The 26,487-nt window shown below is 46.5% G+C and overlaps 1 protein-coding gene across 10 annotated transcripts in view; it reads right to left on the bottom strand.

Moving 5' to 3' along the window:
• TENM4 (teneurin transmembrane protein 4) overlaps positions 1-26,487 on the bottom strand; it is an 849,352-nt gene that overhangs the window by 23,108 nt on the left and 799,757 nt on the right. For all 10 annotated transcript variants that reach the window (XM_060403943.1, XM_060403939.1, XM_060403940.1 and 7 more), the window contains 3 exons: positions 21,587-22,464; positions 5,571-5,743; positions 576-811 (listed from right to left, as the gene is read on the bottom strand). In XM_060403943.1, the coding sequence (XP_060259926.1) occupies positions 576-811; positions 5,571-5,743; positions 21,587-22,464 (1,287 nt within the window). The remainder of the gene's footprint in view (positions 1-575; positions 812-5,570; positions 5,744-21,586; positions 22,465-26,487) is intronic.

The raw sequence follows: 26,487 nt of genomic DNA, 5'->3' as shown, positions 1-26,487 counted from the left end.
AATTCAGTCACTCAGTCGTGTCCAACTCTTTGCGACCCCATGAACTGCAGCATGCCAGGCCTCCCTGTCCACCACCAACTCCTGGAGTCCACCCAAACCCATGTCCATCAAGTTGGTGATGCCATCCAACCATCTCATCCTCTGTTGTCCCCTTCTCCTCCTGGCCTCAATCTTTCCCAGCATCAGGATTCCATATGAGACACTTTATGTATTATTTCTAATCATTACAGCAATTCGTAAATTGATTTCATTGTCCTCATTTTATGGATAATGAAATTGAAGCTTTACGAGGTGATGGATTTGCCCAAATGCACTCAGGAAACAGCGGAAGCTGGAAACCCAACTCAGAACTGACTAACATCAAACCAGGGATCGTTTCTCTAGCACAAGTGAAAAATACATGAGACTCTGATTATGTACACTTGCTTAACATGTTCCCTTTTGTGGGTGAAGAAACGGAGGCCCGGGAGCACCATCTCCTCTAGTGTCAGCTTCCAGACAGGAGCCCAGTTCTGAGTCCTCCTCCTCCCTGGCCCCCCAGGACTCAGCCACCCCTGCTGGGAGGCCTTGCTCACCCGAAGCCGGCGCCCGAAGACGGTGACCTGGCCGCGAGCCTGCTCCTTGCGCTGCCGCCACTCCACCAGGTTGAGGCCGTTGTCGATGGGCAGGGTGACGTTCCTCTTGCCCACGGTGGGGTTGACGGTCCCGGCCAGCAGGTGGGGCTCCGTCTGCAGGGCCACCTCCATGCCGTTGGCCAGCAGCAGCCGCAGGGAGCCGTCGGCTCCGATGAAGTAGCTGTTCCGAACCTGGTCTGAGGGACAGATGAGGGGGGACTCTGTTTAGGAGGGCTGAGGAGGGGCGGAGCTGTACAGCAGAGGCAGGGGTGTGGTCTTCAAATATGCTTACGTTTCTGACCACAGAAACAAAGCACTATCATTGAAGAACAGGAGAGAAATATATGGAGGTCCGTGAGCTCAATCTCCAAAGGAAACTACTGTACATATTTTGGTATGTTCCCTGATTTCACAATATTTCTGAATACATTACGGTTAAAAATGGCTGCTTATAGAGTTTTTACTGATTGCTGTTATTTTATTGTTGAATATGTTCATAACATTTTTCGTAATGAGTATATGCAATGCCATTATATGGAAATAGCAGAACTTATTCAATTGGTCCTCAAATAGATATTCTGATTATTTCTATTTTTGCATGATTATAACACTGCAAATAAATATCTGTTAAACATTATGCTAAAGTGAAAGAAGTCAGGCACAAAAGGCCTGATATATGAATCAGTCCGTATATATGCAATGTCTGCAAAAGGCCAACTTGTAGAGAGCAAGTAGTGGGGAAAGGGAGAAAGGGGTATGACTGCTAATGACTATAGGGTTTCCTTTTGGGGGTGATAAAAAAAATTTCTGAAATTAGATAGTGGTAATGGTTGCACAACTTTGTACATATACTGAAAACCACTGAATTATACTCTTTAATAGTATGTGAATTATATATTTATTAAAAATATACTTTTTGGATAAATCAATGTCTTCACTTTGGTTTATTAATCAAAATAGACTCCTAAAAGTAGGAGTCCTAGAGCAAAGGGTTGATCATTTTTAAGGCATTCCCACTATGGTAACAACACTCTTTACAATAAGGTGAAAAATAGCTCCAATATGTAAATCAGTGACAGAATGCCAAATACATATGTTTTAAATCACTGTCATATATATATACATATATGACACATATATGTGTATATATATGACAATGAATTAAAAGTAGACTTAATTTTGAAATTTTAAACCTGATTTCTAATTAGGATCTGTAGCTAATAGAACCTTCTGGAGAAAAAGTAAATTTCAGCTGTAAAATGCACACTGTGTTCTTTTCTAAAAATGGAAAAACCTGAGTTTTTACTGCAGTCACCTTCTTCTTGTCCTCTGTCAGCTGCTGCTTCTGTCTGCACTGCCCCTCTGTTTAATAAATGCAAACCCAAGCCCTTCCTTCAAGGCTCTGTGTAAACGTCATCTCTTCCCAGAAGCTTCCCTTGTTCCTCTGGTTAGAACGAAAGCCTCCCCCTCCTTAGCCTCTTTCCAGGTCTCAACAGTGGTCCTGCAGCTGAGTGGTGCAGGGGTTCACCACTCTGTGAGTGAATGAGCTCTCAAACACTTCAGTTCAGTTCAGTTGCTCAGTCATGTCCGACTCTTTGTGACCCCATGGACTGCAGCACGCTGGACCTCCCTGTCCATCACCAACTCCTGGAGTTTACTCAAACTCATGTCCATTGAGTTGGTGATGCCATCCAACCATCTCATCCTTTGTCGTCCCCTTCTCCTCCCACCTTCAATCTTTCCCAGCATCAGGGGCTTTTCAAACGAGTCAGTTCTTTGCATCAGGTGGCCAAAGTATTGGAGTTTCAGCTTCAGCATCAGTCTTTCCAATGAACACCCAGGACTGATCTCCTATAAGATGGACTGGTTGGATCTCCTTGCAGTCCAAGGGACTCTCAAGAATCTTCTCCAACACCACAGTTCAAAAGCATTAATTCTTCGGTGCTCAGCTTTCTTTATGGTCCAACTCTCATATCCATACATGACCACTGGAAAAACCATAGCCTTGACTAGATGGACCTTTGTTGGCAAAGTAATGTCTCTGCCTTTTTAATATGCTGTCTAGGTTGGTCATGACCTAGTGAACAGTGAAACACACTAGCGCAGAGACTGAGAGCACAAACTTTGGAGCCAGACCTCCTGGACTCAAGCCCTGCCTCTGCTGCTCTCTTCCTGCAAGACCTTGGGCAAATTCCTTAGGCTTTCAGGCCTCTGTTTCTTTATCTGTTCATTAGGGATCACAGTTGTACTGTTACCTCTGGGGATTAAGTGGGAGCATGACCATGAAGATTGAGAAGAGCGTCAGCCTCTAGTGTGTGTCACGTAAATGTCAGTGATCACTAGTTGCGTGTGCCAGGCGCTGTGCTGGTCACTGTCACATCTGTCTTTCATCATCTTTCCTCCATCTCCTCTGCCCCATTTAAATACTTGCCAGAGTGAACTTTTCTAGTACCAATCATGGTCCTTCCATAGCTCCCCTTTGCCTGCAGATTCATGCTTAAGAGAATGTGTCCTAGAGCCTATTTGTCTGGGTCCAAACACCTACTAGTTGTGTGACTTTGGATAAGCCTCTTAACCTCTCGATGCCTCATTATCTTCATCTGGAAAACTGGAGATATTAATCATACCTCAGAGGGTTGTTGTGAGGATTTAAAAAGGATGATGAATATAAAATACTAAAAATATACTTCACACAGAATAAGTGCTCGAAACATTAGCTATCGTTGTTATTATTGCATGCACTCAGTAAACATTTGCTGGATCAGACCAGGTATACACTGGGCTGTGTCAAGCAATGAGGATACAGTGGTTTCTGCAGGGAACCCTCACTGAGTCTTCCCTGTGAGAATGGCATCAGATTGGCCTTTCTCCCTCCCATTCCCTCCCCCCACCATCGTTCTCCCCTTCTCTCCCACACACGCAGAATTCTAAAATCTGCCTCAAACTTGCCATGCATTATTCACTGACAATCTCCCTTTGAACAGTGAAAGAGCCTGTGTCAATTTATCTTTTAAAGCTGTTCCTTGCTGAATCCACATATGTCCATTAATGGTGCCTGCGGATGGAATAGCATCTGCAGAGGCCCCATCTCAAAACGATCCCTGTTTAATGTGAGCTGTGATTTCCCAAGGCTGCCGCTTATTAGAAGCTGCTTCTTATTTCTTCCCATAGTTCAGACATAAGATGAAACCGAACGAGCTTTTTTGACAAAGACTCTACTGAAGCAGCTGCAAAACCAAGCATCTGAGCCTGGTATGAAATGAGGAAAGAGAGCTTGGCAGAGGTACCAAAGAGGAAAAAGAGGTTTGAGCTTTCCTGGATTCTGAGATGGACTTTTCACATTTTAATGTTTCTGAAATTGGAATGTGTCTTAAGTCCTCGTATGGATTTTCAGCAGTGAGTCTCCCAACTCCCTCCACCTGAAAAGTTGTTATTAAATTGATGGTACATTTTAAAACCGAGGAGATGTATCACTTTTGAATCTTAAAAAATTGTCTAACTATTAGAAGGCCTGCATTAACTTTTGAGAAAAATGCTGCAAGCCGGCTTAGACGTATGGAGCAGAAGAGGCAATTCTTAATCATGGGGAAGAAAACAGGTTTGAAGGATAAGATGTTTGTGTGTCATCAGCTGCCCTCTCGTTCTTGGTCGGCCAGAACCCTGGCTGGCTAGGAATCGGTACCTTTTCTTGGAAATAACCCAGTCGGCGCATAAATACCTAGGGTCTGTCCCAACCCATTGCTAAAGGTGCTTGGTGGAGAAGGAATCCCAGGGCTTGATTTCTCTTTCTTTGATTGAAAACTGATACTGTCCTTTGAGTTTTGTTAAAGGCATAGGACTACAGTTGGGATAAAAATGTTTGTGGAATTACATGGTTATTCTCTTATGGTAAATCAAAGTGCCTGTTAATTAATTAGTTCAACAAGTACTTCCCAAGCAGTACTATGTGCCTGGCCCATGCCAGTCCCTCTGTTTGTTGTCTGAAAAAACTGTCTGAGCAACCCTAGGAAGTAGGACTTGTAATTCAGCCCCATTTCCCAGACCCAGAAACTGAGGATCAGAGAAGAGTGACTCCACCCGGTCCACTCCGGAGCTGGCACAGCAGGTGCAGGGCACCATCCACCATGGCTCTCGTTTGCCTTCTTTCCCCAGAGTAGAAACTTGAGGGCCATGGTGATGGGGTGGCAGAGTCAGGGCTAGAATTCGGGCTTTGACTCTCAGACCAAGACTCTTTGGGGCTTTGTGTCAAAGCTTTGGGGAGTACGCCAGGGAAAAACATCAAATAAGACCTTCCCTAGTGATCCCTCTTTTCTTTCATGCTTACTAAGCCCAACAAAGCTACAAGCTCCACTGTGGGTCACCATGCCCCGTGAGAACAATTGTGGCAAACAGTTCACAGCAAGGTTACTTCTTTGTGATTTATCTGAAGCTAAAAGATCAACTCATATCAGGGTTTATCTGATGGACACAGAGAAGGGTCTCTTCTCCACAGACTCCTAGAAGAGGAACAAGGCACTCTCACCCGAGACTCAGGGAGGCCTTCTCCAAGGCCCAAATCCCTTTCAGAATTAGCTGCAATTATTCTTGTCCTTTAATTATTCTTGTCCTTTGTCCTTGCCAGGCACCAGAGTGAGAGTCCGTCTTTAATCTAGGAGCCACTGGGATGGCAGAACAGCGAGGTCACCTGGATTAGCAGCTAATGGATTCTCTACCCTTTGTTCTGCTGATAATGGGATGAGACAATGAACTATTACTCTGAAGCTTGGGGGAGAGACTCTGCAGGGCTCAGGCTGGTGTGTTTTGCAAATGAGGTGGTGATACAGTGAGAAACCAGTTGCCACGCTTTTCTGTTCTTGGCAGCTGCAGCAGTAGCAGCTCGTTTCTCATGTCATCCTTCTCCAAACGGGGCCTCCCCACCCCACTGTCTCCAAGTCCCCAGTCCCCCGGCTGGCTTACCTTGCAGCAGTGTATAGAAGGCACCGGAGGCAGACAGGTTGGTGGTTATGGTGACATCGTCCTTGCTGGAGGTCTCCACCTGGACATGCACTGAGCTGTCTGTATCACTTCGGAAACTGCTCACCTGGCCGGTTGGGAAGGTCACGTTTGTCAGGCGGCCAAAGCTGTCGTACCTGAAAACCAAGGGGTGGCTCTGAGTAACAGAGATATACTGGTGCCACTGCTGGAGCCTGGCTTGTTCTACCTGATGCCATGGCTTTGCATGTTCCACTTTTCTTTCTGCTCAGATACATTTCCACGTCTCCAGCATCTCCTTGGACACAACTCCACCTGCTGATATTCAGCTGCAGGCAGACAACTTCTCTCTCTTGAGTCTTCCTTTGCTAATTCTGTAGAGTGGAGATACCCTCCCCACCCTCCAGGATTCCTGTGAGCAACGTGTGGAAGTGACTTGTTGCTATGAACTAATATTCACTCACTAAGAGCCAGATGATGGTGGCCCAGGTAGCGCTAGCGGTAAAGATTCTGCTTGCCAACACAGGAGACCTAAGAGATGCGGGTTCAGTCCCTGTATCAGCAAGATCCCCTGGAGGAGGAAGTGGCAACCCATTCCAGTATTCTTGCCTGGAGAATCTCATGGATAGAGGAGCCTGGTGGGCTGCATACAGTTCACATGGGGCCACAAAGAGCTGCACATGACTTAGCACGTGCATATGTGCACACACACACCACACCACACCACACACACACCTGAGATGGATGATCCAGAGTCTCAGAGTTGGGCGACTCCCAGAGGCAAGGGGTCAAAGCGGATGCTTGAATACCTTCTCAAACCTCCCCCCACTACCCTCCCCCACAACCAAGAACTGGTTAAACAGGTTCCTCCTGACCAGCACTAGAGATGGGGCTTCCTAGGAAGCCACAGAGCCTGGGAAAAGGGGACTTTGAATTCAGACTAGGATTCTGCTGCCACAGAAGGGGACTAGACAGGTGGGTTCCTGTAACCCCTTCACAACTGGATTTCACATCTGGCACCAAACAGCGCTCAAAACCCACAGCTTTGCTCTGGTGTGGTCTTTCTAAAGCATCACAAGTGAATCTCAATTCTCTTTCCCATTCTTCTGATGATAAAAGAAATAACTGAAATTTTTTCAGCCCCCACAATATGGCATTCAGATATGGTGCTAGTACTTTCATACATTCTTTCCCTTAACCCTCACAACTAGTCTAAAAGACACAGATTAGCTCTTTTTTGGAGGACACTCAGAAAGTGAAGTCACTCGCTCCAGGTCACACAGCTAAGGGTGATAGAGTCGAAATCTAGACTTAGATCTCTCTGCTTCCAAGCCAACCCTTGCTTCTCTGTCTTCAGAGGGTTTCCAGACAATCTGTTTGCAAGTGTCCATGGCGTGTGCTTTCCTACCTGCTACACAGTGGCTGGCAGACGGCAGGGAGCTGGCTACTCACAGGTAGGTTTGAAGAGCCTTTCTGGACTTGCATGTGAATGGGCATGGGCATATCAGGTGGTGCTAGCAGTAAAGAACCTGCCTGCCAATGCAGGAAGCACAGGTTTGATCCCTGGGTGGGGAAGGTCCCCTGGAGGACGGCATGGCAACCCACTCCAGTGTTCTTGCCTGGAGAATTCCATGGACAGAGGAACCTGGCAGGCTACAGTCCACGGGATCACAAAAAGCTGGACACGACTGAAGTGACTTAGCACGTGTGCAGGTGAATGGGCATAAGTGACTTGGCATGCGTGCAGATGAATGGGCATAAAGCTCTTCACTCAGGTGCTCATATTTCTGACTTCTGCTCAGGCTCAAGCCTGCAGCGTGGGTTCAGCTGTATACATCTCCCTCATGTACTCCGGGTCTCCCACGGGACTTCTCTTTCTGCTCAGCTTTTTATACTGGGGTAAAGCTGTTCTCTGGGCACCTGAGCAAAGGGTTTTAACTATGGTGAAACGAGGCCTGAAAGTTTAGCTCCATCCTGGCTCTTCTCCTGATTCCTTCAGCTGGGCCTGGCTTCCTGATGGGCCCCTGGGTTCCTGCAGCTCGTATGGTTTCAGGTGAGACTTGGTAGGTGAGCCCAGGCAGACCTTTCCTGAGCAATTTTCTGCTCAAGGTCAGATTTGGATGCTGCGTGGGTTCTGCCATCCACCCGCTCTTTCTGTCCCCATGGCTGGCTGGCACTGATCACGGAATGATAACAGTCTCAGGCACAGTCTGCCACAGAGGAGGTATTGGTGAAGGTCTTTTGAGTGAATCATCCCAGTCCTCGACTCAAGACTGACTTTAGAGGGAGGGCCAAGGGGCTTTGGGAGAGCTGAATCTTCAGTGCTGAGGTCTGAGGAAGGCGAACGGATGCCCTTTCCATGATGGCAAGAAAAGCAAGGGTTGCAACCGTATTCCTCAGGCCTGGGGGTGGCGGGGCCAGGCTGTGCGAACATATCAGTCCTTTGGGTTCTTGGAGAGGCAGTTCCCTGGTGGCTCAGCTGTTAAAGAATCTGCCTGCAATGCAGGAGACCTTGCTTCGATCCCTGGGTTGGGACAATCCCTTGGAGAAGGGAAAGGCTACACACTCCAGTATCCCAGCCTAGAGAATTCCATGGACTGTACAGTCCATGGGGTTGCAAAGAGTCAGACATGACTGAGCAACTTTCACTTTCAGAGGCAGTTAAAGGGTTTGGAAAACTGTTTCCTGTCATGATTCTCTCATTTTTCTCTCTCTGTACCGAGTCGGGTTCTTGTTAGGGGAGGTCAGTCTGGCTCAGCGGGGAGCAGCGGTGAGGCCTGACCTGGAATGGAGGGTGAGAGGTGCAGAGTGCCCCTCAGAGTGGGTGAGGGCATGACTCCGAAAGACCACTGAGGGTGCTCTCGGGTTAAAGATCTGGGCTGTCTGTCTTAAGGCCTCTCTCACCTGGAGGAGCTCACAGCTCTGCTCCTGTTAACTCTGGGAGAGGCTGGTGTGCTTTTTAGCCCTTTATGGCTGCTGGAAATTTAAACAGGAAGGAATTTCACAAAAATCTTTGCAGTGGCTATCTCTGGGAGGTAGAATTAAAGGGGGTTTTAGTTGCTTCTTTATATGCATTTTATAGTCTCAAGATTTTGAATAACTAACATGGATGATATTCATCATCAGAAAAGTGCTGTGACGGGACTTCCCTAGTGGTCCAGTGGTAAAGAATCTGCCTTGCAATGCAGTGGGCGTGGGTTCCATCCCTGGTCGGGGAGCTAAGACCCCATGTTCCTGGGGGCGACTAAGCCCACGGGCCACAGCTACTGGGCCCGCCAGTTCTGCAACTAAGACCCCAGCCAAATACATACATTAAAAAAAAGAAGAAAAGAAAAGTGCTGTGACAAGGCAAGTAATGCCTCATGAGCATGGCCACCTTGGGGAAGAGGACTTTTTAATTGCTGGTAATTTTAGAAGTGTCTCATTTAGAGGACATCTGCCAATAACAACCTGTAGGCTAAATATCACTAGAGCATCCCAAATTTTTGAGCCCCAAATCAAGACTCCCTGCTAACCCCCCACCCCTCCAACATAAACCCCGTTCTGTCCCTTTAACTGCAGTCTATGAGCAAGCTGAGTGCTGTCAGATCCCCAGTCATCTTGGAAGGTAACAGGAAGATCCGTTTCAGTCTGTCAGTTTCACGGGATGGGTATGCTGTTCTAGTCTGGTTCTTTGAACACCTATGATCCATGTACACACTCTTTATTAATCTAATTTCCTGGCCTAACTGGATAAAAAAGATTTTATTACACCATGAAAAATACTTAAAAAGGAGTTCTGCAGTCTTACAATTTTGACTTGATAGATTATTCACTGGATTTCCCTGGCGGCTCAGATGGTTAAGAATCTGCCTGCAATGCAGGAGACCTGGGTTTAATTCCTCAGTATGGAAGATCTCCTGGAGAAAGGTATGGCTACCCACTCCAGTATTCTTGCCTGGAGAATTTCATGTCACCTTGATGCTACTTCTATCAAGGCCCTGCTCAAACACTACCCCCTACAGGTCTCCCATCCCTTCTTCTCCCAGTGATCCTCCGGAATGTGCCCTCTGCATCACAACAGCTGATGGACAACTTGTCTCCCGCTTTGGCCTTGGAGCACCTGAGTTAGGACAGGATCGTGAGGTCAGACAGTCAGGCTGGGAATCTGGATTCCAGCATCTGCCAGCCGCGGGACCCTGGAGGACTGGCCTTCAGTTCATCTCAGCTTCCCCAGCATGGGGGCTGGGAGAGAGATGATCAGGGGATGGTGGCTGAACAGATAAGTGAACGCAGGACTGCATGTGCAAGGCCTCTTCTCTGCTTCTTTAGAGGAGAGAGACCATGACGCACTCACATGCCACCCCCTGCAGGACCTACAGAGGCCTGACACACAGTAGGTCCCTGATAAACATCTGCTGGGTGCACAAATATGGAAACAACCGCTTTCACTAAACGATGCTTGAGCAATCTCCGTTGGCATCTCCCCAGAGTTTTAGCTTCCAAGCTAGAAAGAGGCTTTGCAAAAAGGCAGACAATTGTAATTATTATCGAAGGTGGCCTGTAATACATAATTAAATTGAGCCTGAAGACGATACGATGAAAAGGCTGGATGCCATCAAGATCTGGCTTTCTAGGAGATGGTCAAAAAGCAGTAATTTCCACTCCTCATATTTTCCATTAGGACTGAATGTCTTAATTAAATGAACATCAAACAGCACAGCCCATTTATAGAATTTTCTTGTCTCGTATTCACTCATTTCACCACTTTCTGGAGCTTGAGAAAGGCCACTGGCTCTCTCTGCCACCTGATCAATTCCTGCGATTATCCCATCCGAACACTGCTGCTTCTGCCTCTGCGGGGAGGAGCTGTGGCTACCCATTCTCTGGACCTTGACCTTTGCCCCGTGGCCGCCTCAGTGTCCCTTTCCCTTTCTGCTACCCAGTTGCTAAGGGAAAGGATGCGGGTGTTTCCCAGCAGGATGCTGGAGACAGGTCTCTATTTGCAGTCCCTGGATTCTGATCCCACGAGGGAGGACTTCTGGCCAATGGTTTAGATACATCTGTTGCAACTTTACTTAAATTACTGGCCAATTTTCTTCCAATCACAGAAGAACAGAAGGGACAGGTCTCTGTGGGAAGGTCCTTGGAGCCAGGTGGTTTAGGCTTCAAATCTAGGCTCTACACTTGCCAGCAACGCAACCCTAGAGGCAGGCACTCAGTTCTGTCCCCTGTTAACCATCCAACCCCCATCACAAATTTATTATTTCAGGCAGGTTATACAGCATAACCTTTGTGTGCCTCTGAATTCTCCTCTGTAAGATGTGGGTAATAATACCTGTCTCAGGGAGATACTGTGAAGATCAAACAAGGTAACAGATTTCAATGCCAGTTCTTTCCAGCGACTGCGGGACCCCATGAGATTGCCCTCACTAGACTGTCAACTCCCTGAGGGAAGCACTTTTGTTCGGTCACTGGTGTATCCCTAGCACTTAGGGGAGTGCCTGGCATAGAGTTCAGTTCAGTCGCTCAGTCGTGTCCGACTCTTTGTGACCCCATGGACTGCAGCATGCTGGGCTTCCCTGTCCATCACCAACTCTTGGAGCTTGATCAAACTCATGTTCATCAAGTCAAAGATACTATCCAACCATCTCATCCTCTGTCATCCCCTTCTCCTCCCAGCTTCAATCTTTCTCAGCATCAGGGTCTTTTTCAATGAGTCAGTTCTTTGCATCAGGTGGCCAAAGTATTGGAGTTTCAGCCTCAGCATCAATCCTTCCAATGAACACCCAGGACAGATTTCCTTTAGGATTGACTGGTTAGATCTCTTTGCAGTCCAACAGACTCTCAAGAGTCTTTGCCAACACCACAGTTCAAAAGCATCAATTCTTCAGTGCTCAGCTTTCTTTTTAGTCCAACTCTCACATCCATACATGACTACTGGAAAAACCACAGCTTTGACTAGACGGACCTTTGTTGGCCAAGTAATGCCTTTGCTTTTCAATATGCTGTCTAGGTTGGTCATAGCTTTCCTTCCAAGGAGCAGCGTCTTTTAATTTCATGGCTGCAGTCACCATCTGCAGTGATTTTGGAGCCCAAGAAGATAAAGTCTGTCAGTCTTTCCCTTGTTTCCCCAACTATTTGCCAAGAAGTGATGGGACTGGATGCCATGATCTTAGTTTTCTGAATGTTGAGTTTTAAGAGGCTCTTTAGCGCTTCTTTGCTTTCTGCCATAAGGGTGGTGTCATCTGCATATCTGCGGTTATTGATATTTCCAGCAATCTTGATTCCAGCTTGTGCTTTATCCAGCCCAACATTTCGCATAATGTACTCTGCATATAAGTTAAATAATCAGGGTGACAATATACTCCTTGATGTACTCCTTTCCCGATTTGGGAACCAGTCTGCTGTTCCACATCTAATTCTAACTGTTGCTTCTTGACGTGCATACAGATTTCTCAGGAGGCAGATCAGGTGGTCTGGTATTTCCACCTCTTGAAGAATCTTCCATACACTAGATGCTCAATAATGTGAATGAGTGAGTGTAGATAGAATGGTCTGCTCATTCTTTTTTCTTTCCCTGCTTTCCCCAACTTTACCTTGAAGCCTATTCCTTCATACTGTCTGCCTTCCATTCCATTTGCTTCTGAACACGCTGAGTTCACACCAGGCTCGGGGTGCTCGTGCTGACTGTCTCCTTTGCTGGGAATGCTCTTCCTTCTAACCTTGATAGGGCTAGTTCCTTTTATTACTCATGTTTTAGTTCAAATGTTATTATTTCAGCAAGGCCTTCTCTGGTCACCTGTTCTGATGGGTCCGCCCATCTTGATCACATCAATCAGCAGTCCCCAACCTTTTCAGCACGAGGGATCAGTTTCGTGGAAGACAGCTTTTCCACAGACTGGGGGCAGGGGATGGTTTCAGGATGGTTCAAGCATGTTACACAGATCATGCACTTTATTCTACCATTAATACATCAGCTCCACCTCAGATCACTGGGCAATAGATCCTGGAGGTTGGGGGCCCCTGCATTATCTTATTTTACTGTTTTCACTTCACATCCTGTTTACCTGCTTACCTGTTTATTGTCTCTTTTCCTACTAGAATATAAGCTCCATGAAGGCAGGGACCTTGTTTGTATTCTTAGTGCCTGTTGCAGGAGCCAGCATGTAAAAGGCACTCAGTACATATTTCTCGGATGAGTGAATGAATAGTAGATATTGTTTTTTCAAGAGCTAGGGTGAGAATAATTAAGCACTCCACCCCTGTTACCCCTCACCTTCTGTATGAGGAAGGGAAAGTTCACTAATATTCATACAGTACATTTTAGGTATGGAGCACTGTGCTCACAGCCATCTTCGGAGGTGAACATGACTGTCACCATTTCACAACCAGTGAAACTGAGGCTCAGAAAGATAAATAACTTGCTTAAGAGCCCATGGCTAACAGAGGCTATAGACTCTGTCACGTCTGTCTGATCTTAAAGCCTGTGTTCTGTCATCGAGCTTCCTGGAAAGATGGTGCCGTTACAAATCAAAACCTTTGTGTTCAACTACGTTAAAGAAAAGATTGCGCTTGGAACTCTGAAGTGGGTAGAGAAGAGGGACAGCTTTCTCTTCACGACGCTCTTCTTTGCTTCCGCTACAGCTGACTCTACAGTGATGCTCAGCCCCCACCTGGGGGTGTGATGGAGACAGCCAGGTGATCGGTTTCTCACTATTTCCCCCCACCGACTTTTCTTCACTTGTTTTTCCAAAGCATCTTTGGATTACAGAGAAAGAACACACACAGGAGATTCATAGAGTGGTTGCAAACTTGGCTCTCAGAAGAGGACCGCTGGGAGCTATCTTCACACACACTGCGAGTGTTCTTCACACTCGATACTTCACACCTTGATCCACTTCACTACACGCGCTCGGTGAGGGAAATGCCACATTGCCTTTCTGATAGCAAACTTTTTGCTGATTGGGCACTTTTTAGTTGGAAAATAAAGACTTGATTTTTTAGGACTTTCATCTATGATTGTTCCAAACACCACCATCATCAACAAGAGGAAATGGCCACTGTATTCTCTGTGAATAATTACAGTTCACAGCCCATGCACACCAACAGATCCCTTGACCTTAGGTCTCTGTAACAGAGTGGCATCTCTAAACGGTAACTACTCCAAAACTGCAGCAGAGGCAGGCTGCTTGTTGGCTCTGCAATAAAAATTTGTCCTTGCTGCCCATTTCCCATAAGAATCCCAGGGATGGGGGAGCCTGGTGGGCTGCTGTCTATGGGGTCGCACAGAGTCGGACACGACTGAAGCGACTTAGCAGCAGCAGCAGCAGCAGTAACTCCCAGCAATGAACTGTAGCCTTCAGGATTTCTAAGAGCTGGCCCATCCTACCTCTGTAGGTCTTATCTCTCATCGATGTTATATTTGAGGCCATGCATCTGCTAGAAAGTTCTTAGGTAGATCTGGGATTGAACCCTGTCTGCTCTGCCACTTATGTGAACAGTGTCACAGAGCCAGTCTGTGGCTGTGCTGTTTATCCTGTTCCCTCCTCAGACTCATTTTCTACCCTGCCCTGTGCCCTGACAGGCTGACCTCTGCAGACTGCATCCCTGGGGCCTTCCTTGCGGGCTTGCTTCTGGTTGGATATAGCCAATGGCAGGCAGTTGTGAGAGACTGCAGGTCAAGAGGAGAAGTTTTCCCTACTCTCTCTCTCTTTTGGTCCCATATTTCTAATAGCGGATGCATACACCCCAAATTACAGCTCCTGCCAGATGCCTTCTACATGGCTGCAACTCCCACTGGGCTTTAGTAACAATGTCTTGTTACTTCCCTGCCTTGCCCTTCAGCCCGAGGGCTGGTAATGGTTATTCAGTGTGTTTAGTGCCTGGGTGCCTCACCGTCCTTCCTTGGCTCCCTTATTCTTGCCTATACCTCTATACCATTTTTCACTGGAAAGATGTTTTCTTTGCAGGATATAGAAATCTGGGTTGACAGATTTCTTCTTTCTTTCAGCATTTCTGTTTTCTAGTTTATATGTATTTCTCTTTTCACATTTCTTCTTCTGATGAGAAGTCTGCTATGACTCTTATCTTTGCTCCTCTGTATTAAAAAAAAAAAAAAGGCCCCGTATGGCACTGCTCTCAGGATTCTCTTTTCCTTTTGTATTCAGCAGTCTGAATAGGATATGCATAGATACCTGTGCGTGTGTGTGTACTTATTCTGCCTGGTGCTTTCTGAGATTCTGGGTCTGTGGTTTTGGTGTCTAATTCCATATGGATAGTTCTCAACCGTTATTTCCTCAAATGTTTCTCCTGCCTTGCTCTTTCTGTCTTCTTCTGGAATTCTAATTAAATGTATACTAGAGCAGTTGATGTCCCCCAGTTCTTAGATGCCCTTTTCTATATTTTTTCTTCTTTTCCTCCTTGCGTTTCAGGTTGGATAATTTCTATTGATCTATCTACTTTCCTCAGCTGTTTCAACTTTACTGGTAAGCCCACAGGACAATTTTCACCTCTAGGTTCTTCATTTCTCACATTTCCAGTTGATTCTCTCTTTCCAGTTTCCATTTGTCTGCTGAAATATCCATCTGATCTTGCATGTTTTCCACCTTTCCCACGACAGTATTTTATTTTAGCTGCCGGGCCTGCAGGGTATCAGATCCTTGACCAGGGGTTGAACCTGGGCCCTTCATAGTGAGCATGAAGAGTCCTAGCCACTGAACAAGCAGGGAATTCCCTACGTAATCTTCATTAAATTCCTGAGAGACAGTTTCAACATCTGTGTCACATCTGAGTGTTCTTCTGGCGATACCTTCGATCCTGGGAGAGTGCTGCTTTTTCTTGCCTTTCTGTAGATTCATTTGAAAGTGTGACATCTTGTGTAGCGCAGCAGAGACTGAGGCAGTAGATTTTGGGTATGAGTTTTCTCCTGCTTGCACTTTAGTGAGAGAGTTTAAGTTAATTTAGTTAGGATTTGGGCTGGCTTTGCAATGTGTTATTTCTACGGCTAACCTTAATGCGTCACAGGCTTTACATTCCTCCAGCAATATCTTGTATTTAGGGTGTGAAACTAGTTTGCCAGAGGGTTTTTTTTTTTTTTCCCAATCTGCCTACTTTATTCTCAGGTTTAGGTCCCATCTTTGTGCCCAGCCTTAGAAAGGGTCTCTTTTTAGGCTCTTGTGTCCTTCTTATCTCCTTCCCAGTAGTATCCCACTTTTCACTGTTATGTTTAGCTTTTTAGCTAGCAGTGGTGGGTGGCAAGCTTGAGAGAATTCTCTTTTGTTCTGATTGAGCCTCAGTCTTATATCAATATTGGCATGTATCCCTGAATCTCAGGAGTGTGGCCTCTTCAGTGCTCCTGCCCCTTTCAGGCTGTTCTTCTGGGCCCATTAAGTATTCCTGCTTCTCTTCCAGCAGTAGTTAGAATTTTCTTTTTCCTTAGGGCCTAAGTAGAATAGTGTTCACTGTTCTCTCCACAGATTAAGGCTTTTGTTCCGTATGGGAGATCAGGTGAGAAGGGTCTGAGTGAAGCAGGCAGAAATTTGAGCCCCCTCCCTTAGCAGCTGCTGTACCCCTCCTCCAGGTCTACCACAAGGGATTATTTTCCTACTTTTTCTCTGTAGTACCTGCTGGGGTTTGTGGAGAAAAGTTTTGGAGACTGTGGACTCTCCCAATATCTTCAGCCTCCAAGGGCTATACACTCTCCTGCCAGGACACATTTAGTCTTCATAATTTCCCCAAGCTGAATGCTTTGTTTCCCCAGGGACAGGTTGCAACCACCCCAGGGAAGCTGGCACCCACATCTTGTCTGTGATGTGGCACTCTGTAAAAGGCCTGGCCACTTGGTTGCCCTGTGACCTCAGAGAAGGAGTTCAAGGAAAACTCATGCATTTGCCACTCGTCTGGCTTATTTTCATCGTAAGGATGGAAACAATGCCTTTTCTGGCTCTTATATCCTCAAGCAAAAATGGGAAGCGAAGCCTCCTCACTGGAACCATTTGAATTGAATTCCGTTTCCTGCTAGGAGCACTGGCGGTACTGCAGCTGCGATGGAAACCTAGCATTTTTCTCAGGACGGCAGGTGTTTTTTCCTTCCCTTCTTGTTCCCTTCCCTCCCGAATGTAAATTTCACTCATAAAATAGTTACTGAGCACCTCCTAGTTGGCAAGTCCCAAGCGTGTACAGAGAGTCATTAGTTAGGGTCTCAGGGTAGATAGCTTGAGCATAAGGATGATGGGAGCTGTCACAGGGCTCTGAGTGCCAGAGCCACTTCCCTTATGAAACTTACTCACGCCCATCTAATAAGCCAATTTTGGAACCTGCCTCCTCTTGTCAGACCGTTTTCTTAGCCAGCAAATGCCACCAGCCCAGGAGCCCACGTCTGAAATTAATGCCGTCACAGGCTAGAGATGAAAGCATTACAGACCCCTTTTAGGTTTCCGACTGGCAGATCTCTGGGTTGAGAGAAGAAAAGGATCCTCGATTCCCCAGAATTATAAACACTTTAAGTCAAGCTGCTTGCTCTGACATGTGAGACGTTTATGTTAGATGTATTAATCTGTTGAGAGGGTCGATAAAGCCAACTTAAAATTCATTTCAGTAATAGCCTGTGTTATAGGCAAGCCTGGGCTGATTTTTTTTTTTTTTTTTTAAGTATTAGAGCATTTTGGTTTGGAATCTATTAAGCTGCCTCATGGACCTAAAAGTAGGAAATTCATTGGAGCAATGTGCAATGGCGAAATCTGTCCAAATCTGTATTGAGAAATACCATAATGATAATTTTTATACCATAACTTCTTGGGAGCAACATTGGTTGCAAAGTATTTTCACTTTCAGCATTTACTTAGTCTTTTGATTCCTATAATGGCCCTAAAATGGGGTAGGTCAGGCATTATTTCTGTCTGATTGAGACTTGGGTCTGGAAGCCAGCCTGCTCCTGAAATCACATGGCAAATATCCAGTAAAAATAAGTATCTGGTATCCTTGCTATGTTCACAACCTGAATTGAACCATTTTTCCTGGACCCATCCTGTATAACTCTTTCCCATCCATTTCAGGAATCTGACCCCTTTCCTGGTTCATCCCTTCATCCCTCAGACTTGACACCTGAGTCTGCTCTTCTGATCTGCCCTCTAATTCCTGTGTGTGCGCGTGTGTGTGCATGTGTGCACGTGTCAGTCGCTCAGCTGTGTCTGACTCTTTGTGACCCCATGGACTGTAGCCCACTAGGCTCCTCTGTCCATGGAATTCTCCAGGCAGGAACACTGGAGTGGGTTGCCATTCCCTTCTCCAGGGGATCTTCCCAACCCAGGGATCGGACCTGGGGCTCCTGCACTGCAGGCAGGTTCTTTACCATCTGAGCCACCAGGGAAGCCCTCCTCTAATTTCTACTAACTTCAATTACAACTTTGGTCTGTTTCTTTGATTAGCTGACTTGCAACTGCTGCCAGGTAAATACCTTACATGCCCAAACAACATCTCAGCAATTACTTAATACTACTGCTTGAAATGCTAATACTAATATTACTTGAAATAACAATAACAGCAATAGCAATAACTGTCATTTGAGTACTTATGATGAGTCAGATATCGTTTTCCATGTTTTATTTCCCTGAAAATTTGAACCCCAGACTATCCCTATGAAAAAGATACAACTTTAGTCCATAACATACAGATAAGTTACAAAGAATCTGGGTGAACCCAGTCAGTGTAGCTGAAAGAGCATGGACGTGTGTTCTGGTTCTGCTCAGTTCTCACTGTGTGACTTTAGACTCGTTACCTACTCTTCCCGTGCCTTGGTTTGATCATCTGTGAAAAACAGGACTGATAATCTCTACCATCTGAGGTTGCTGTGAAGATTCAATGAGAAAGAGCCTGGTACACAGTTGGATCTCAAAAAAGGTGACTTTCACTTGTCTCTTTTAGGGCTTTTATCTCCTGCTTCTGAATACAGCTATGAAGTAGATACTGTGGAATTCCAAGTGCAATTTTCTAAAAAGTGATGGTACTAACTTCCTTCTTCGTAAGTCATCAAATATGGCTGTATAATTTCATCAAGGAAGACAGGGAGAGGGGAAGGGGATCCTTGCTGGTAGAGGTGTAGGACATGCTTTTCAATTTCAGGGCTGGTTGAGAGTAACGGCTGCAGTGACGTGTAAGCATTCAGTCTGAGATTTGAAGGAGTGACAATGAGACCGAATCGAGGGCACCGACCTGCTCCAACAAAGAAACCCCTGTATTGGCTAAATAATGTATAAGGGATTTCCACTGGGCAACAGGGAGAAAATTGAATTATTTAATGTATTTCCATTTAGATGAGTTAATCAAGATAATTGCTGTTTTCTTGGATCTTTGTCTTTTATTTTTGTAATTAACAAGGTGCCCATTTGGAGAAGGGAATTTAGCCAGTGAACTTTGTACAAACTGCTGTGACTTTTTCTTTTTTGGTGCAAATTATGTTCAAAAATCTATGATAGCTCCTTTTGTTTAGGATGCTAGGATTGTGAGAAACTGATGCTTGATCAAGGTTGAGAAAAACTTAGGGTTCAAAGATTCAAGTTCATTTGGGATTAACAAACTCTGTACGGGGCAGCAGGGCAGGGCTGCAGGAGCATGAGCTCTTGTATCAGACAGATGTGGGCTGTGACCCCTGTTCTGTGCGGTCTCACTAGACAGTAATGAACAAATGAGCCTCTCTGAGCCTCAGTGTCTCCGTTTCTGCTTCTTCCAGAGATGATTCGCGGCCTGAATACAGTAATACAGTTCCTAGCCCATCAGTGATGGGCAGTGAGGCTGGTTCCTTCCCTCTCTCCCATGTACTTGTCTAATATTTGACAGCCTCAGTTGTGTGGAACATGGCTAAAACCTCAAAAAGCAGCTTAAAAAGGATCTAAGTAGAAATAGATGTTACAAGTCTATTCATTAAAATACCTCATAGAGGAACACCCTGGAGATATATATACATATTTAATTTTGGCAAGGATTATAATAAGCTGAATGTCTGGTTCTCTGACTACATCATTTAAGAACCCCTACCCTGGATGAAGAGAAGGGAAACGAGCTACTGAAGTCGGCCACCACAATTGAAACAATGATATGATAGCGCCACATGGAGGGAGGAGGTGGTAAAACTAAGGATTAGGCACAGGAGCTAAAGAAAGAACTGTTTAGAATCACTTTAGGGAGGAATGGACGGGTCTATAGCCTCATTTTCCAGGAACTAGCTTCATATCGAGGTAGGAGACAGATGGGCCCCCGGGCTAGACACCTGCTATTTGTCGAGTGGAGTAAAATTCAAGCTTTGTTCTCACCCAGACACTCCAAGGACAAAGCTAGTGGCAAAAAAGCTGAGCTCTGCTAAAGTAAAGTGGTAAGAGGCCCACTCCTGAGGTCAAGGACGACTTCCCTGCCTGCCCAAGTGCAGGGAGGCTCCTTGGGGGTCGAAAGGGAGGGGACCCCACCCCGTAAGTATGGACATGCACCCACAGGCCTCTGTGGTGGGATCCACCTTAGCGAAAAGTTGTGCACACATCCTGGGGAGGGTCCTAGGACCAGTCACGGGTGAAGAAAGAAACTAGACAATTGGTCAAAAGTAAACAAAGACTCGGAAGGATGATCCTAGATAAGTGATTTAAATCACCTTCTTACCGTGTGCCTCCTCATTCCGGATGCCCACACTTGTCTCCGGGTATGTCTCTTTGAATTACTGTGTTCCTCTTCATTAGAGAGAATGACCATACCCTTTCTCTCTGGGTGTGTTTCTCTGCCCTGCTTCTGAGTCAGATAAACAAACTATTTTCCTGTGTGCTCTCCCAGACATTATGTTGTGTCTCTAATAATAAACTTTCTGTTTTTACAGTTTTTGCCTCCTTGAAACATTCTTGCTTTCAAACTGGGGCAAGAGTCAGGACCACTTTACTTCTAGCCTCTAGTCCCTGGTTTTCTAGTGACTAGGATTCCTGGTTTTCATCCAGGTTACCCAGGTTCAATCCCAGGGCAGGAAGCTGAGATCTTTCTTCAGGACTACACACTGCTGTTTCTCTGAGATCAACATGGCAGCATCAAATGCCTTGTTTCTTATTAATGACCTTGACTCATAAAAGAAAGATTTTATGCCTGTATAACAGAAAGGGAGGCATCTAATGCACTTCATAAATTCTATCCAAAATGTTAAAAGTGAAAGAAAAAGTTCTGAATCATAAAGATGTGGACTTGGGAAGCGAGTTAGAAAGAGAAAGATAAATACCATATTCTAACCCATATATATGGAATCTAGAAACATGGTACCGAAGAATTTATTTACAGGGCAACAGTGGAGAAACAGACATAGAGAACAGACTTATGGACATGGGGAGAGGGGAGCAGAGGGTGAGATGTATGGAAAGAGTAACATGGAAACTCACATTACCATATGTAAAATAGATAGCCAACGAGACTTTGCTATATGTCTCAGGAAACTCAAACAGGGGCTCTGTATCAACCTAGAAGGGTGGGATGGGGAGGGAGATGGGAGGGAGGCTCAAAAGGGAGGGGATATATGTATACCTGTGGCTGATTCCTGTTGAGGTTTGACAGAAAACAGCAAAATTCTGTAAAGCAATTATCCTTCAATGAAAAATAAATTAATTATAAAAAAAGATGTGGACTTGGATTATGTGGACAATTGCTGACACTTAACCAAGTATTTTCCATCTATGTCACCTCCCTGTAGTGAGTCCATTGGGGAAGGTTTCCGTTTTACAGAGGTGGAAGCTGAGGCCTAGAGAGATTAAGTCCACAGGGAAAGCTGGATTCAAGCCCAGCTTCTCTGACTTCAGAGCTCATGCCTTTCCTACCACACGATGTTCCTTCCTAGGAGTAATCATCTGGGTTATTAACATGCAGAACATGTAATCGGTCACGGTTTACATCTCCAGCGAATTAAAATAAAAAGCATCCATAAATGAACACTTCATCAGCTGACCTCTAATTCTACAGTGCACCCATGAAACAAAACCCCCAAACGGCCTGGTCTTGACACTTACTCATAAAACGTTGTCCACCCGTTTTCATTGCTCTTGGTGGCCAGCAGGCCGGAGTTGCCGTGGTATGTCATCATGGCCAGCTCGTGCCCTTGTGTGGTCACACTCTTGAGTGCACTGTTGGTGCCCATGGTCACCCAGTACACCTGGCCATCCGGGACCACCAGCCAGAGGGGCATCCCTGTGGAGTCTCTGCGGACGTTGACCACATTGCCGTTGTTGTCTGTGATGAGCGTGACGTCACCATCCCCGGTGTAGGTGAAGTTGTACAGGTAATCTCCCGTGGGTAGGCTTTGGGTGTACAGATGCTTGCCACTGGTATCAAACAGGTAGAGCTCCTGGTCTATCGGGGAGGACAGCTCATACATGTTCTGGGTGTTGAGGAAAGGCTTGTTCTTCCTGATAAACCGGATTCGGATATTCCCAAGGTCGGCCACATAAAGCTCCCCGTCAGCACACACAGCCAAGGAAGATGGGATATTCAGCTTCGCATCTTTGGCGTAACCATCATCTCCAGAGAAACAATCACAGTTGACATCATTTTTACAGTCACAGCCACTGGGGGCTCCGGCAACCAGTGAGATCTCTCCGCTGGTGGTGACCTGCCTGATGCGGTTGATCTTCTTCTCGTCGGTCTCAGCGATATATAGGACCCCATTGTGAGAGACGGCCAAGGCAGTGGCCGATTCCAGGGTCGCATGCACGGCCACCTTGCTCAGCAGGAAGTGGTCGATGCCGGGCACCTGGCAGTGCATGGGCCTCCCAGCGACGATGCGCACCTGGTGATTTTCAGAGATCTGCAAGACCACGTTGTTGTCCAGGACATAGAGGGAGTTGTCCATCGGGTTGACGGCTAAGTCTGTGGGCCACTCCAGGCGAACCTGATAATGGAGACATGGACACTCAGATGCCTGGCGAGGTGCTCACCACCGATCATCCCACACCCTGTAGAGCCCTGGGTCGCTGTAGAGGGGACCAAGTGCCAGCACAGGCAGTCCTGCCTGATCAGCAGGAAGCAGCCTGTCATCATCCGCGGATATCAGCCCCTGATCAGACAGAAACTATGCGAGAGCCCCACCGAGACATCCGATGGTCTACGTTAGACTGACGAAACACAGAGAAGGGGATAACAAACAGATAAACAAAAGGAACAGGTGAGAGGAGAGACTACGGAGTCAGACAGGCCTGGATTCAGATCCCAGTTCCCCCACTTAGAACCTTGGGCAAGTTACTTTGCCTCTCTGAGCCTCAATAGTCACATCTGTGAGATAAGTAATGATAATAGTCCCGAGGGTCTGACCTCCCAGAAGCGCTCAAAGAATGGCAGCTAATGTTACGGAGGTGGGAGGGGAAGGTAGATGGAGTCTGGAGGCTGAACGAGAAGTTGTTTAGAGGCTTAAGGAAGATTTTACATGAATTGTCGCTAAATGCATGACAGAGGATTTCTCAGTTCTTTGAGTTCATGGAGTAACACATGGCTAGGGGCTGGGGATGTAAAGCAAAAGCAACCCTGGCCCCTGTCTGACGTAGTTGTAGACCTGTGATTCTCAAATCTGGCTACACAGGAAGGACCCGTGGTGATTTAAGAAAGTATTGATGCTAAAATTCCACTTCTGATCAATTAAATCAATTAAATTAGATCCCTGGGTATGGGGCTCTGGGAAAGGCACAAAAGCATCCTGGATGATCCTAATATGTGCCTTGGAATCAAAACTGGATCTTTCTCCTTCAAGGGTGATCTCTGGCCTAAGAGTGTTGGCATCGCCTGAGAGCTGGTCAGTATAGCAGAATGGTTGCCCCCACCCCAAACCTACTGAATCTGAATTGGCATTTCAACAAAATCCCTTTGAGGCTCCTGCACACACATACTGAAGTTGGTGATACCTTGCTTTGGATGATGGTTTCTAGCACCTCAGAGAACAAGTCCACCTGGGAGAGATGAACACATCAGCTATAGGAATGGAGGGTTCAGAGGTCCTGGGCCCCAGGTCTGAGCCTCCTCTGAGCCAGGCCAGGATGCCAGCAAGGATCACAGGAGGCTGGCCTGCAGGTTGGCATGCAGGGGACTGCAGCCTGGCAGGTCTAAGGTGAGGATGCTGTTTCTTGCCTTGGTGGCCTTGGAGGCTGGGATGTTGGGTATCTCGCCCTGGGAGGTGCTGGCACTAAGGGAAGCCCTTTGCCAACTGTGTTCCCAGAGAGGTCCAGCCACAATGCACGTAGGCGGACAGCTGCTGCCTCCAGTTGCCTTATCCACCCCACGGCTGGGGACTCTTCGCCTTAGGATCCTGAGCCCCTCAAAAGTCCTTGACATTCTGTCCAACTTGGAGCTTATTTAAATAAATGTTATACCATTGAATGAGCAATTTCTCTTCCAGAAATTTACTCCTGTACACCCCTGACTACAGAAGTGCTTATCACAGCCATTTTTAATAATGGTGAAAGGCTGGAACCAACCTAGAAGCCCAATGACAGAGACCTGGCTGAAGAAATGATAGCCCATTTCATTCACCCATAGGTTAGAGCACTCCGTGCAGCAGTTAAAAGTGATGTTACAGATGGATATTTAACGACATGGGAAGATGTTTGCTACGTATTAAGTAGAAAGAACAGTCTGCAGAACTGTAATCACAGTGTGATCCCAATTGGGGAAACCAGACAATAATGTAGATAGATGATGGACAGAAGTAGGGTTAAAAGCTTGAGGTTATACACTGAAATGTTAACCAGTGTTGGGAGGAGAGGCAATTTTAACTTTCTCCTTTGTCACTTAAAATTTTTATATTTCCTGCAATGTGCATCTGGGAGTTGACTATAGTGAAAAGAAACCCCAGAAGACAATACACCTCTGAGTCGTGGCCACCTCCATCCGGCCCTTGAGCTCGGGGCCCTTCTCAGCACGGAGCAGGCCCTGCCAGCTGCACTGCTCCGAGGGTCTGGTCTGCGTGCTTCCTCGCCCCCGGCCTGGGCCCCCTCTGCCCCACAGCACAGCACCAGCGGCTGGGCTGCCTCCCTTCACACTTCCCAGCACTCCCCGGAGCACAGCATCACAGCTGCCTTCGGCTGCATCAAGAACACAGTTTACTCTAAAGTGACAGGGGAATTTTCAATTTCCTAAAGCCCGTTTCTTGTCAACACTGGCTGCTAAATATTTTATGCCCTCTGGCCCTGTGGCGCCTTGGGGACATGCTTGCTGAGACCTTTCTGCCTGTCATTACGACGAAAAGACGGCTCCTTGATGGGTGGGGGGGTGGTGGTGGTGGTGGGGGAACCTGGGAGGGAGAGGGTGAGGAAGGGGGGAGGAGGGAAGGACAAGCCTCTCCTACTCTCTCCTGTGTGCCCACATGCACTCAGCCACCCAGGAAAGAAGGCAAAAGAAGTGCGCTTGGAGTCACCGTGCGTGTGTGATGGTTCTGGACCAAGTCCCTACGCTGCTCTGATTTTACCTCCCTGTTAGCGATGATCAATGATCACGTGGAGGCTTCATTTCCCATTACCAGAATGGAGAGCTGAGGTCCCTCCAGCTTGCACTTCTGTCATCCTGAGATGGAATCAAGCTCCCTCCCCACTCCCCAGAGCACGCTGTGCCTTTATTAAAGCTCCCTGACTTGACTGCCTCATTGCAGAGTTATTTGCAAAAACAGATCATCAAATGGATGGACAAATGACTGACTGGTGAATGGCATAGAAAGAGGGAGGGATTAGGGGTCCGGACACTTCACTTCTTAACTCAGTCCACCAGTGACCACAGGTGTGACCTTCCTCAAGTTACATGAGTGCTTTGAACTTTCCTTATATGTAGACGGTGCTAATAAATCTTGTATGAGTAGTCATGAGGATCAAACGAGACGATGCACAAGGAAATTCTTTGTAAATTACAAAGAGAATGAATACTTACAGCCCATTATTAGCTGCCAGACACTGTGTGGGGCTCTTATGTAATATTTATTACCCCCTTCTACATACGGGAAAGAAGTTCAAAACGTTTTACATGATATCATGAAAAAAATTTCCTTTCTGCACCCCTGAGGGAACCTAGCACAGAGCTCTGCATTTATAATCACAGTTTCCTTCACCAAGTCTGTTTCCCCATCTATAAAACAGGGTATGCAATACCTACTTTGAGGGATTATTGCTGTTGTTCAGTCGCTAAGTTGCGTCTGACTCTTTGCAACTTTGCGACTCCATGCAGGATTATGGTGACAATTAAATAAGAAAAGTTGTTATATCTATCTCTGTGTCCCCATTTGTAAGAGTGCCTGCACACAGTAGGTTCTCAGGAAATCATTTTGGACTACGGACAGGGTGATACTCAGTGTCTGAGGTGACCGCAGGCTGCAGAGTTGAGAACTCATGCCTGGTTCTGAATGGATGCTCCGGACAGATGGCAGCATCTCCCATTACGTCTCTACTCTCTGCCTCTCTCTATTTTCTCCTCCCACCTGGTCTTCAGTCTGAGCGAGCTCCTTGGTTCTCCCCTTTGCATTCTTACCTCTGAGCGGTTTCTCATTTCTCTGCCTCACCTCCCTGCTCCACACAGCAAAACAGCTGCGTGTTTGTGATAGAGGAAGCTCTGAGGATGAAAGCTAGGCCCCTTCCCATATGCATGTATAAGAGTTTATCGCTATGCCAGAGAATGCAGTAAAAAGAATCCTGTGCTTCAATTTCGGACGAGGGTGGTGAGGACCAGGGGCAAGGAGATTTTAGTCCAGGATTTCTGAATTTAAGTGTGGATTTTTTTTCCCACCTCCACAATATGCCAGTTGTCTTCCAAGCCTTTGATCTGGGTGCTTGGCAGTACCTCCAGCTAAAGCTAGACATTTTCCAACGTGTGGATTGAAATTTTTTGGCACCCTGTGCTGGCTGGTGGAGGGCCCATTTGGAGAACTGAAGAGACTTCAACGTAA

This window comes from Ovis aries, chromosome 21 (genome assembly GCF_016772045.2).
Source record: "Ovis aries strain OAR_USU_Benz2616 breed Rambouillet chromosome 21, ARS-UI_Ramb_v3.0, whole genome shotgun sequence".
NCBI classification, from domain to species: Eukaryota; Metazoa; Chordata; class Mammalia; order Artiodactyla; family Bovidae; genus Ovis; species Ovis aries.
The sequence above is the reverse complement of the archived record's forward strand: the minus strand, read 5'-3'. Positions and strand labels throughout refer to the sequence as shown.